The sequence below is a fragment of the Podarcis raffonei genome, chromosome 8, assembly GCF_027172205.1.
Source record: "Podarcis raffonei isolate rPodRaf1 chromosome 8, rPodRaf1.pri, whole genome shotgun sequence".
NCBI classification, from domain to species: Eukaryota; Metazoa; Chordata; class Lepidosauria; order Squamata; family Lacertidae; genus Podarcis; species Podarcis raffonei.
This window is the reverse complement of record NC_070609.1, coordinates 23802231-23815207: the sequence shown is the minus strand read 5'-3', so window position 1 is coordinate 23815207 and position 12977 is coordinate 23802231. Positions and strand designations below refer to the sequence as shown.

The 12977-nt window shown below is 41.9% G+C and overlaps 1 protein-coding gene across 13 annotated transcripts in view; it reads right to left on the bottom strand.

Annotated features, from left to right (window-relative positions):
- Window positions 1–12977, bottom strand: part of LOC128418640 (lethal(3)malignant brain tumor-like protein 4) — a 58858-nt gene that overhangs the window by 14349 nt on the left and 31532 nt on the right. For 10 of the 13 annotated variants that reach the window (XM_053398540.1, XM_053398527.1, XM_053398530.1 and 7 more), the window contains 6 exons: window positions 12066–12142; window positions 10193–10278; window positions 5518–5628; window positions 3120–3234; window positions 2900–3023; window positions 168–332 (listed from right to left, as the gene is read on the bottom strand). In XM_053398540.1, coding sequence (XP_053254515.1) covers window positions 168–332; window positions 2900–3023; window positions 3120–3234; window positions 5518–5628; window positions 10193–10278; window positions 12066–12142 — 678 coding nt within the window. The remainder of the gene's footprint in view (window positions 1–167; window positions 333–2899; window positions 3024–3119; window positions 3235–5517; window positions 5629–10192; window positions 10279–12065; window positions 12143–12977) is intronic. The other 3 variants (XM_053398534.1, XM_053398538.1, XM_053398536.1) reach the window with 3 other exon arrangements.

Genomic DNA, 12977 nt, shown 5'->3' with positions numbered 1-12977 from the left:
GAGAGAACAGGGACATCTTTGCCTGGCACCAAAAAGATCACAATATTGGCACCAGGCAAGCTTCTCTGGAGAGTCTGGGGCAAGTGGAAAGCAAGACCAGTGTAAGAGTAGCTTAATAAATGTGCCCAATATTCTAGTAGGCCTTAAGGTTTAGTTTAAAACTTCACCTGGACTGTGGAGAGTCTTCCTGAAGGTCTGTAAGTCTTGCAGAAGTCTCAGGTTTCTTGGGCTTCTGAACACTAGCACTGGGTGAAGGTTTTTCTCCACCAAGACGATCTTGTAAAGAACTCTCCCTGCTGCGATTGATTTCAGAATATGGGCAGCCAACTAATCTACATCAAAAGCAGAAAAATGTTTCCACAAGAAAAATATTATGCAACCCAATTGTTCCACCTTCTCCCTCCGAGGCCTATACTAACTAGCAAAGCAGTATAATACAGCAACTCTGCAAGAGCAACAAATGGCAGGCATGTAAGATAAAGGCTCCTGGGAAGTAAATGCTTAGCAGCCACAGGCTAAAACAGAAATTCTGCAGAGAGATGCAGTTTTCAGTGAAAGGAGGAGGGAAGGACATCAGCTGCCAAAATGACTGCTCTTCAACAACACCGAGTAGCTGAATGAGCTTGGGGCAACATGAATGAAAGTAAAATCTTGCCCAGAATTCAGAAAACGGGGCACATAAAAAGCTAGCCAGAGGCAGGGGGTAAGGTGAGTCAGCTCAAGAGAAGAGTGACTTAATGTAAAGAACAAGTCTTTAAAAAAACACACCAACACCCATCTTTTTATAACTGCCTTTTCCTAAAGGCTTTTGCTTTGGAGCTGTTTCAAAATGTAGCTCTGCATAGTTGTTTTTTAGCCTTTGTTTTAACCACTTTTGTAATGATTGTTAATGCTGCTGCCTTTGTCCATGTTTTCAGCCGCTGTATTTAATCATCAGTTTATGATATTGTGAGCCACCTTTGATGGGCTGTGCCCCAAAAGGTGGAATATAAATAATTTTACAAATAAAGAAATAAAAATAAAAATAAACACACAAATTAAGGAAGGAAGCAAAAGGAGCAGGTGGGGATGTGAGCTGGCACAAACACAGAAAGGCAACTGCTAAAAAATGCCTACATTTCAGTGGCCTTTTCAATGGCTAAGATTCTCAAGGCCAACCTAGTCTTCCAATAGAATTGCATCACTTGTTCTGGACACTGGGACCATATTATACAGGTCTGAGAAAACTTAGGTTGCTTACTCTTCCCCACCCCCACCCCAAATGGTTCTGACCTTTAAACACAAGTTTCTTTCTCCTTCCTGTAAATCAAGCTTTGCCTCCCTCAAAAATGAAATGAAATAATATAAACACAAGTTTTTGCCTATCTGAACCTCTTCCCATATCTGGAATCTCATCCACCTTAAGATTTGACAAACATTTATGTTGATGTTATTCGGATGCCAGCTTAAAGCGTGTCTTTTCACAAAGGCATTTGGGAAGTGTGATTGATTTTATGCCAATCTGGTTGTTTTACTGCATGTTTATGTATCCTGATTTTTATTGGTACCATTATTTATTGAAGGTTAATTGTCCCTCACTCTGAGGTCTTTGGATTAAAGGACAGTATATATGTATCAGCCATGAAACTATCTGTCCAAGAAAGTTCACTTACACCTTCCATTCTGGATTTCAGGTGACAGGTGAAAACTTTTTTTTATTTCAAATGGTTTTTAATGTAATTCCACTCAGAGAGCTTTGCTGTGGAGGGGGGATAAAAATTTAAAATAACTAAAACCAACAAAACAACAATATTGTCACTCCGCAAAACATATGCATCATGTTTGTTCCCCTACATAAAGAGTTTCCTCTAAATGGCCAGTTAGCACATCAAGGGAGAAGGCTGGAGGAAGGAAAAAACAATCTCCTTATCCCAATATGCTACCTTTTTACAATCTAGGAGTTTTTAACATGGGGGAACATTCTAATATGCAATCCCGCACCAGCTTAGTGGCACAGAACAGAAAGGAGCACTCTGGAGGTCTTTAAGAATCCCAAAATTCATGAGGAAGTAGGCTATGAATCTTCTCTTTATTATGTAGGAAATATTACGCAGAAAGCAAGATGCAAAGCAGAGGAGTCCATGTAATCTTGCGCTTTTTTAGTGCTGCACCTGGGTTGCGCAACATGTATCCCACCAGAGCCTATATCTGCAGTCAGCTATTTTAACGGCAAGAATCCCATTGCACAGCTTGGTTTTAGTTTCATGTTTAGAAAGACTTATGAGAGTGTCAATGAGTCAAAGCAGTAGAAACAGCTCCTTGCTTAAAAGAGGAGTCCTGCTTTTGCCTTACTGACTTTGCCTTATTAATTTTTAAATCTTACAGAGTTTATTGGGGAGAAGCAATTGAATGGCTTTTTGCCCAACAAACACTGGAAATCCTAAACACACACACACACACACACACACACACACACACACACACAAACACACACACACACACACAGCCAGCTATGAAACACAATTCCTTTCCCAAGCTAAGGAGCTGTTCTTTGTTCTTTTGTCTCAACTTTCCCCTGGGTGGGTTGAGAATGTTGTAGGGTACCTCTTCAAGCCACTCCAACTTTCCCTTCTTGCTGGAAAAGTTTTGGGAATGAAACCATGAGCTTCTAAACAGCTAGAGCTGCCTCTTCTCATGTGAGTAGTTGTAATATGTATAGCCAGGTTCTGATGCTACTTTTCTGTGGTGTCAGTACAAAGCTTGTCAGTGAAGCCAAATACAAAGCACAAGAGGGAGCTAGAAGCACAGCATTTTATAACTGAGACACGCATTCATATTTGTAGTTCACTGAAGCTGCATTACTTAATAAACAGGTGCTGGGCAACTGATACATATTGCCCTACAATCTGCTGGCAATTACCCCATAACTCTTGGGCACACGTACGTGTAATGCGTTCCATATCTGGGTCCCCTGACATGACCCAATCCCTGACAACCAGGAGTAGGGCATCCCTGTCCTACTGCCCCTGATGGGTCCGCAGTCCCTAGAAAAACAAAACTTGTTCAGGAATAGATTTCAAAGTTTTAAATAATTTGGTAAGGAGGGGAGAAAGAAACTACAACATTATTCTTTGTCTCACCTGGTGGGAGTTGCAAGGCATGTCCAGTTTTTGCACACCAGCCCATGGGGTGAATGTCTGGACTGTCAGCATCAACCCAGAAATCAAAACTGTGGTCCCAGCCATCAAAGTGTATCTAAAGAGGAGGAAGAAAGAATGAAAGTCATAAGATAATGTTTCTTTTTCCCCTTTTTAAATTAATTTTAATTGCATTTTAAAATTTACAGATAGACATCATCTTTTCTTCTACATTTACGTACATAGTCTATTTATTCTTCTATGCATGTTCATATCCATACCTCTTAACAGCTTCATCATCTCTCTTTATTTCATTTTCATTATCATAAGATAATGTTTCTTGTAACAACTCTAAGAGCTTCTAACAGGAGCAGAATCTTTTTGGTTGTGGCTCTGGAGCTGTGGAATACATTCCCTGGAGAGTCTTTTGATCTTCCTTAGTTTTGCTTTAGACAAAACTGAAACTCTCCCCCAACCAGGGATTTACTTGGATGTGTGCTTTTTGAACATAAGAGCCCTGCTGAATCATACCTTTGGTACATCTAGTCTACAATTCTGTTTCCTACTGGAGCCTCTGGAAGTCTACAAGCAGAAAATGAAGGCAGAAGCCCTCTTTTGTTTTTGCTCCCCAGCAGCTGGTATTCAGCAGCATACTGCCACTGAACTTGGAGGTTGCTATAACCATCAGGACTAGTAGCCACTGTGCTCCATGGAAATAAGTCTGAATTGCTTTTGAATCATTTGTGAAACTGTTTTATCACTTTATGTACTAATTTAAAACAGTATGTAAACTGCTTTGAGAAGATATGTGTAAAAAGGCAGTGTACATCTATAGTTAATAAATACACAAACAAAGCCAGTAAATAAAATGTCACAGGCAGACTCGTTTAAAATGCATTGCAATAGTCCAATCCTGAGGTTACCAGAGCAGATTACTGTGGCCATGTTATCCCTGTCCAGATAGGGTCATAGTTAGGCCACCAGCCTAAGCTGGAGGAAGGAACGCCATGCTGCCACTGAGGCAACCTGTGTCTCAAGTGACAGCAATGCAACCAATACAACTTCCAAACTAGGAACGTGCTCTTTCAGAAGGAGTGTGATCCCATCTAGAGCAGGTTGCACACCACTCAGCCAGACAGAGGAAGCACCCACTTAACAGCACCTGTCTTCCCTGGATTAAGTTTCAGTTTATTTGCTCTCATCCAGTCTTAACCAAGCACTGATTCAGCATGTCCACTGCCTCCCTTGCAGAAGATGATAAGAAGAAATAGAGCTGTGTGTCATCAGCATACTGATTACGAGCTCCAAAACTATTTCGGACCCCACTTAGACATTAAACAACATGAGGGACAGGGCTGACCCCTCCAGGACTCCATACTGGAAAACTCATGGAGTCAAACAATGCTCCCCAAGAACTGCCTTCTGGAGCCAGTCAGCCAAGTAGGAGGGGAACCACCCAAACTGCCCAGTAAAGCTAAGTTTCCTGGGTTAAAAAATACATTCTGGGTAAAGCTAACTACCCAGTAAATCTAAGTTGTTGGTTCCGATATCAGTTTATGGCATCACTTTTGACTTCTAATAAATGTTTACCCATAACACAAAATCTACAGCATTAGAACTAGAAGAACCTTATTGACAGATAAACAGAATAGAATTACTGTGGATATCCAACAATGGAAAACCACAAATGTATAATCAACAGGTATATCAATAGTTATTAATGAAACCAAAGTAGGTGCTCAACTGGAGACTCTTAGTTTCTTAGTCTCTTATATGCTTCCTCTAGAGCATCTTGAATTAGGCACTTTCAGAGGCAGAATGCTGGTCTATAAGCATCATTGCTTTGACCTTGCAAGAGGGCTCTTATAGCCTAAATCCAATTCAGATAAATAAAAACTGAAGGAGCCCACTAAGGAGCACTTGAGAAAAATCTGCTGCTGCTTCACCTATTCTGTGAACTGAGGGAGATTTTCAATCTTTTCAATCTCTGACAAACCTCCATTTTATACAATGAGTTGAATGCAAAGTTGATGTGTTTATGTACTCATTACAGGATGGTGAGTGGAGGCGTTCAGCATTTTAAAAAAATGAGGTTAACCTGATGTTGAGGTTCGTATTGCAAGTCACCCTCAAGGTATGAGAGCTCTAACATGGCAAATTTATGTTAGATTCATACAGAGAATTGCTCAAGGGGAAGAAAAATCAATTCAGAAATGTCATTCCAGAATAAGTGGCATTACAATAGCATCCAGCAATAGTGAGCAGGAGCATTGCAATTCATGGGGGGACTAAGATCAAGCTGTCATATTACTGCTGAAGATGCTTTCTTTCTTGAAAGCTCAAATGTAATGTTCTTTTCATAATCTTAGAGTAGCACCATGGCTTATTTGAATGCACATACCTTGACACGATGGTCATCTTTTTCAGTTATGGTTGCCACTCTAATTAACATGGGATTTCTCTTGTCTACAGCTTCTAGTTTCATGTTGGGCTGGAATCCATGAGCTGGGCGCTGTAAAGGAATGCATTGCAAATGCAGTCAAGCATTACTGAGAGTAAGGTGAGCCATATATAATTTAAAGGTGCAGTCTGGACGTAATGATAAACCACAGCCTAGCATTAAAAAAGTAAAATTGCTTGGGCAGCACCATCAGCAGCTTCCTCAGTGCATGCCAGAGTGTCTCTGGAAGAAGTTGCTTTCTGGTTTAACTAACCACAATTTCTTACATCTGAACTAACTTGTAGTTACAGTGGTACCTCGGGTTAAGTACTTAGTTCTGGAGGTATGTATGTATGTACGCATGTATCTATCTATCTATCTATCTATCTATCTATCTATCTATCCAACCAACCAACCAACCAACCAACCTGAAACTGTTCTTAACCTGAAGCACCACTTTAGCTAATGGGGCCTCCTGCTGCTGCTGCGCCGCCGGAGCACAATTTCTGTTCTCGTCCTGAAGCAAAGTTCTTAACCTGAAGCACTATTTCTGGGTTAGTGAAGTCTGTAACCTGAAGCATCTGTAACCTGAAGCATATGTAACCTGAGGTACCACTGTAGTTCGAACTATGGTTTCTGGCAAATGGCTTTTTTCAATAGACCAAAGTTGAAACCAGGTAGTTTGGCGTGGTTCAGATGTAATGACATTAGTTTAAGTTAGAAAGTGAATGTCCTCTGGCACATACTGGGGGCGGAGATGAAAGAGAGTGGAGCTCAAGCTGACTTGTTCCCATAATGCTAAACTATGGTTTATTGTTATATGTGAAGGAGTCACAGGCATGTTTCCAGGAGCGTTCCTTTTGACTGCAAACCAAGTAATCAACACCTTCAACCTCTGGGTGTGTAACTACAATTAAAATCACAATCCAACACATGTTCACTTAGCTTACCAAGTAACTGTATATAGAATTGGAAGTTAACCCAACTCTGAGTAGAAATTCTAGTCTGGAAGGCCTAGATTAGTCTAGGTCTAACTGATCCATGTTAAAATTTTTGCTTAGCTGCTGAGATATGTCTTTGTTAACTTGTTTCAGCACCGATATGACTAAAGGTAAAATACTTCCTTCACACAGCATATACAGTACACTCACAACTTTCGTGCATTTAACTTGTGTGTACTCAGCTGTATGTGCTTGGCAATTAAAAAAATAAATAAAAAGAGGGTGGATGTCTGGGGAAAGAAACTTTGGTAATCCCACCCACCACTGGTGCTTCAGATTCCTCACTGGCCTTGCAGACAACTTCATTGTCCAGAAAGTGGGAGAAGCTACAAGAGGAACAGCCATTTTAGATCTGGTCCTAACCAATGTTGATGACCTGGTTAGTGGGGTAGAAGTCGAAGGATCATTAGGCGTGAGTGATCATGCTCTTCTGAAGTTTACTATACAGCGGAAAGGAGCAGCCAAGCATACTAGGACTCAATTTCTCGACTTTAAGAAAGCCGACTTCATAAAACTTAGGGAAGTGCTGGGTGAGATCCCATGGACAGTAATACTAAAAGGAAAGGGAGTTCATGATGGCTGGGAGTTTGTTAAGAGGGAGATAGTAAAAGCACAACTTCAGGCAATACCAATGAGACGGAAACATGGAAGGTGCCTAAAGAAGCCAGGGTGGCTATCTAAAGAACTTTTAACTGAGTTAAGATTAAAAAAGGATGTGTACAAAAAATGGAAAAGGGGGGAAACCACCAAAGAGGAATTCAAACAAATAGCCAGCACGTGTAGACACAAAGTCAGAAAAGCTAAAGCACAGAATGAACTCAGGCTTGCTAGAGAGGTTAAAAGCAACAAAAAAGGCTTTTATGGGTATGTTCGTAGCAAAAGGAAGAACAAAGAAACAGTGGGGTCACTCAGAGGAGAAGATGGTGAAATGCAAACAGGGGACACAGAAAGGGCTGAACTCCTCAATGCCTTCTTTGCCTCAGTCTTCTCCGATAAAGAAAACAATGCCCGACCTGAAGAATTTGGAGCAAATGATTCAGCAGAGGAAACACAGCCCAGAATAACTAAGGAGATAGTACAAGAATACTTGGCTAGTCTAGATGTATTCAAGTCTCCAGGGCCAGATGAACTGCATCCAAGAGTATTAAAAGAACTGGCAGATGTGATTTCAGAACCACTGGCAGTCATCTTTGAGAATTCCTGGAGAACAGGCGAAGTCCCGGCAGACTGGAGGAGGGCAAATGTTGTCCCTATTTTCAAAAAGGGGAAAAGAGAGGACCCAAATAATTACCGCCCAGTCAGTCTGACATCAATACCAGGGAAGATTCTGGAGCAGATCATTAAGCAAACAGTCTGTGAGCACCTGGAAAGGAATGCTGTGATCACCAATAGTCAGCATGGATTTCTGAAAAATAAGTCATGTCAGACTAACCTGATCTCGTTTTTTGACAGAATTACAAGCCTGGTAGATGAAGGGAACGCAGTGGATGTAGCCTACCTTGATTTCAGCAAGGCATTTGACAAGGTGCCCCATGATATTCTTGTAAAGAAGCTGGTAAAATGCGGTCTTGACTATGCTACCACTCAGTGGATTTGTAACTGGCTGACTGACCGAACCCAAAGGGTGCTCATCAATGGTTCCTCTTCATCCTGGAGAAGAGTGACTAGTGGGGTGCCACAGGGTTCTGTCTTGGGCCCGGTCTTATTCAACATCTTTATCAACGACTTGGATGATGGACTCAAGGGCATCCTGATCAAATTTGCAGATGACACCAAACTGGGAGGGGTGGCTAACACCCCAGAGGACAGGAACACACTTCAAAACGACCTTGACAGATTAGAGAACTGGGCCAAAACAAACAAGATGAATTTTAACAGGGAGAAATGTAAAGTATTGCACTTGGGCAAAAAAAATGAGAGGCACAAATACAAGATGGGTGACACCTGGCTTGAGAGCACTACATGTGAAAAGGATCTAGGAGTCTTGGTTGACCACAAACTTGACATGAGCCAACAGTGTGACGCGGCAGCTAAAAAAGCCAATGCAATTCTGGGCTGCATCAATAGGAGTATAGCATCTAGATCAAGGGAAGTAATAGTGCCACTGTATTCTGCTCTGGTCAGACCTCACCTGGAGTACTGTGTCCAGTTCTGGGCACCACAGTTCAAGAAGGACATTGACAAACTGGAACGTGTCCAGAGGAGGGCAACCAAAATGGTCAAAGGCCTGGAAACGATGCCTTATGAGGAACGGCTAAGGGAGCTGGGCATGTTTAGCCTGGAGAAGAGGAGGTTAAGGGGTGATATGATAGCCATGTTCAAATATATAAAAGGATGTCACATAGAGGAGGGAGAAAGGTTGTTTTCTGCTGCTCCAGAGAAGCGGACACGGAGCAATGGATCCAAACTACAAGAAAGAAGATTCCACCTAAACATTAGGAAGAACTTCCTGACAGTAAGAGCTGTTCGACAGTGGAATTTGCTGCCAAGGAGTGTGGTGGAGTCTCCTTCTTTGGAGGTCTTTAAGCAGAGGCTTGACAACCATATGTCAGGAGTGCTCTGATGGTGTTTCCTGCTTGGCAGGGGGTTGGACTCGATGGCCCTTGTGGTCTCTTCCAACTCTATGATTCTATGATTCTATGATTCTATGATTCTACTGCACCCATTTTTATTTTTATTTCCTATACAGTGGTACCTCGGTTTAATAACAGTCTGGTTTAAGAACGATTTAATTTACAAACTCCACAAAACCGGAAATAGTGTCTTGGTTTCAGAACTTTACCTCAGTCTAAGAACAGAATCCGAATGGTGGAAGGGCACCAGCGGCGGGAGGCGTCATTAGGGAAAGCGCACCTTGGTTTAAGAATGGTTTTGGTTTAAGAAAGGACTTCCAGAACGGATTAAGTTCATAAACTGAGGCACCACTGTATGCAGTTTTGGTTTTAGGCTCTATCCCCAGAACCTAACCCCCATTAAGTTGTGGGCTTACTGAAGTTAAAACTATGGAATTTGCTCCCACGGAATGCAGTGATGGCCACCAACTTGGATGACTTCAAATGATGATCAGACAAATTCATGGGGGATTGGGGCTACCAACAGCTACTAACCATGTCGGCCCTGTTCTACCTCCACTATAATAAACAAATAATATTATTTTTATTTGTACCCCACCCTCCCTGGCCGGAGCTGGGCTCAGAGTGGCTAACATCATATAAGTAATACAATATCTGAATTCCCTGAATACCAGTTACTGGGAATCACAGTAGGCAGAATGCTCTTGCACACATGCTTCCCACAGGCATCTGATTTGTCACTGTGAAAACAGGATGTTGGACTAGATGGGCTGATCTTCTTAGGTTCTTAAAATTCAAAAAGCCAGTTCCATTTACCAGCTTTAAAAAAAAATAATGCTACCTTAAAGCATTTCATGTAACCCACTTAGTTTATCTAGATCATGGTTTCTAATTTGCCTTGCACCCAATATTCCATAAATAATTATAATAGAATAAAATAGCAGCAGCAGTAACCATCATCATCCTAATCATCCACCTATAACTAAGAGCTATACAAAAGTAAAACCATAGCTTTTAATGTTGTGATTCACCAATATAAAACTAGAAAAGATGTTGACCAACCAGTTTAAAGGCTCTTGCTGGGGCTGCCTGTGAACCAGTTTCCTCCAAGTATTTCTCCCATGAGAAGCTTTTGAAATCCTTGTATTCTGCAGAGAGGTTTAGGAATATTATCAGTCTTTAACTACAACTGTAAGTGATAGGAAGTGTACATTAACCAAACAATACATTGTTATGCAAGGGAACTGAAATAAGAAATTAAATCACTTTAAAAAATGTTTATATAGTGTAAGCTTCCACTTCAGGTTATGTGCCTAGGCTTGTTTTACATCTATGCTACTTCATCAATTGGTGTACGAGCTGCTCTCTCCTTCATATGTGCACTACAATACCATCCCTTTCATGGAAAATCATAGTTTGTCATCATATCTGAAATGAACAAATGATAATTTGTTCTTGCCCTCCAAACATTGCAAACTTTTATCCTGGCTTTTAATTCTGGTCTGGAGGATAAGCACAAACCAGAGTTTACCAGTGTTTGTGCAAAAGCAAACTATGGTTTGGCACAAAAGTAGTAGTTAGGGAAAGTGTGAGGGAAGGAGTAATTGTGCAAGCCTAAAGCAGCTCAAAGGGACGCGGGTGGTGCTGTGGGTAAAAGCCTCAGCGCCTAGGGCTTGCCGATCGAAAGGTCGGCGGTTCGAATCCCCGCGGCGGGGTGCGCTCCCGCTGCTCGGTCCCAGCGCCTGCCAACCTAGCAGTTTGAAAGCACCCCCAGGTGCAAGTAGATAAATAGGGACCGCTTACTGGCGGGAAGGTAAACGGCGTTTCCGTGTGCTGCGCTGGCTCGCCAGAGCAGTGATGTCTCGCTGGCAACGTGACCCGGAAGTGTCTCCGGACAGCGCTGGCCCCTGGCCTCTAGAGTGAGATGGGCGCACAACCCCAGAGTCTGTCAAGACTGGCCCGTACGGGCAGGGGTACCTTTACCTTTTAAAGCAGCTCAAAGACTTTGGTATGGAGTCTATAATACGTAGAAACTAGTACAGCATTCATAACTCTTGCAATCTCAGAAAATTCACTAAATGGGTCCACATCATAACGATAACTACATTAGTTTTCATTTCCATTTTAAAGTTAATTTTACTGCATTTTCTGTCTGTATAGTGGCTTTTAAAGCACCTTTATTACCTCTAAAACTTATAAGTTGAAATTCCACACCCTTAAGAGACTGGCCAAAAATGGACTCGGTGATTTAAGTGAACGTTATGAGCTGCCCTCCAGACTTCATAGAATCATAGAACAGTAGAGTTGGAAGGGGTCCTGAGGGTCATCTAGTCCAACCCCCCACAATGCAGGAATCTAAACTAAAGCATCCATGACAAATGGCCCAAATCTACAGTTGTTCCTCCCTGAAGCAGTGTGTGACACACTGTTCTCAGCCACCTCAGTCAGCAGTAATAACACCAGCAAGATCCCCCAGCCCACTGTGGAGATCCTTTGAGCTTTTAAGCAAGGCCTTTTTGCTCTCAATTCTCCTTTCCCATCCCAACTCCTGTCTAGGGCTCCATCTGCACTTTATGTCTACAGCCATATCATACCACTTTAAACAGTCATGGCCTCCCACAAACTGTAGTCTGCCAAGGGTCCTGGGAGTTGTTAGGAACCCCCCTACTGTTAAGCCAGCATCAAGACATCATGTTGTCAACAAAGACCCTATTTTGTGACCCAGCACCAGCATGCAGTTACCCTTATCATAATGGAATTAGGATATAACCATCCTCTTGGGCAGGGCAGGGAGTGTCTCCCATTCTACAAATCTAGTAGAATTAGTTGGAGAGGAGAAACCAGAACAGACCTCAAAGACATCTGAATCACATAGAGCAGATCACATCTTGCAAATGTTTAGAATGTGACAGGGACTTGTGAACTTTCAACATACCAGCTGGTGTTGTAAGGGGAGTTCCAGTTTCTTGACAGTAACCAACAGGTCGAATATAAGGGCTACTAGCATCACACCTGGATCAAACAGAGAGAACTAGTTCCAGTCACAGCCAGTACATGAAAGAATTAATCTGATGTTTCTTTGCTGAACCTGATCGTACATGGAAGCCACTTGCTTTAAAAGTCATAAAACTATGCCTTCAAGAAGACCAAAAGACTGGAACTTACTGTGAAGGGTTTTTTGTTATTCAACATAAGAAGGTACCAAGTGGTTTATAATCCCTCCTAGTGCTTGGAAGGCAGGAAAAATGTGGGTTTCCATTTGAAGATCCAGGTGAAAGACATTTCTAAAATAAGATGCCTCCTACTGGAGGGCTCAGTCAGACCCTATGCTTGCTTTCCATTGAGAGGAGTCATCCCTCTAACCAGACCGACTCTGTCTGTGGTCAGTGAAGGCTTGGTTCTCAGACTTCGTTCCGGGCCTTTTAAAATAGCTTTCCCCTGTATTATTTTCTTTTCTTTTTGCCTTCTCTCCTCTCTTGGTGTGACTGTTGTGTGAGTGGCCACTGTATATATTTGCATGGATCTACAAAGCATTTACACTTGTGCTGAGAACCTGCCTTGAGTTCCACTTGGAAAAAAGTCAGAGTGTATTTTTATTTTTTTAAGGAACCTGGTATGTGCAGCATAATTTGATATGCTGGGATTCTCAGTGCTCTTTCTTTTTCTCCAAGCATGCTTCTAGTAATCAAGGTTGCAAAAGACTTAAAATTTATATACAATGAGAAAGAAGGTTCAGAAATGAGAATAGATTGGATGTCCTTCAGTGGGGTTGCATGGAACAACCAATCTATGCTTTTCACCTGTCAACTATTCCCTAATCTCCTAAAACTTAATGTGTAGTTCCACC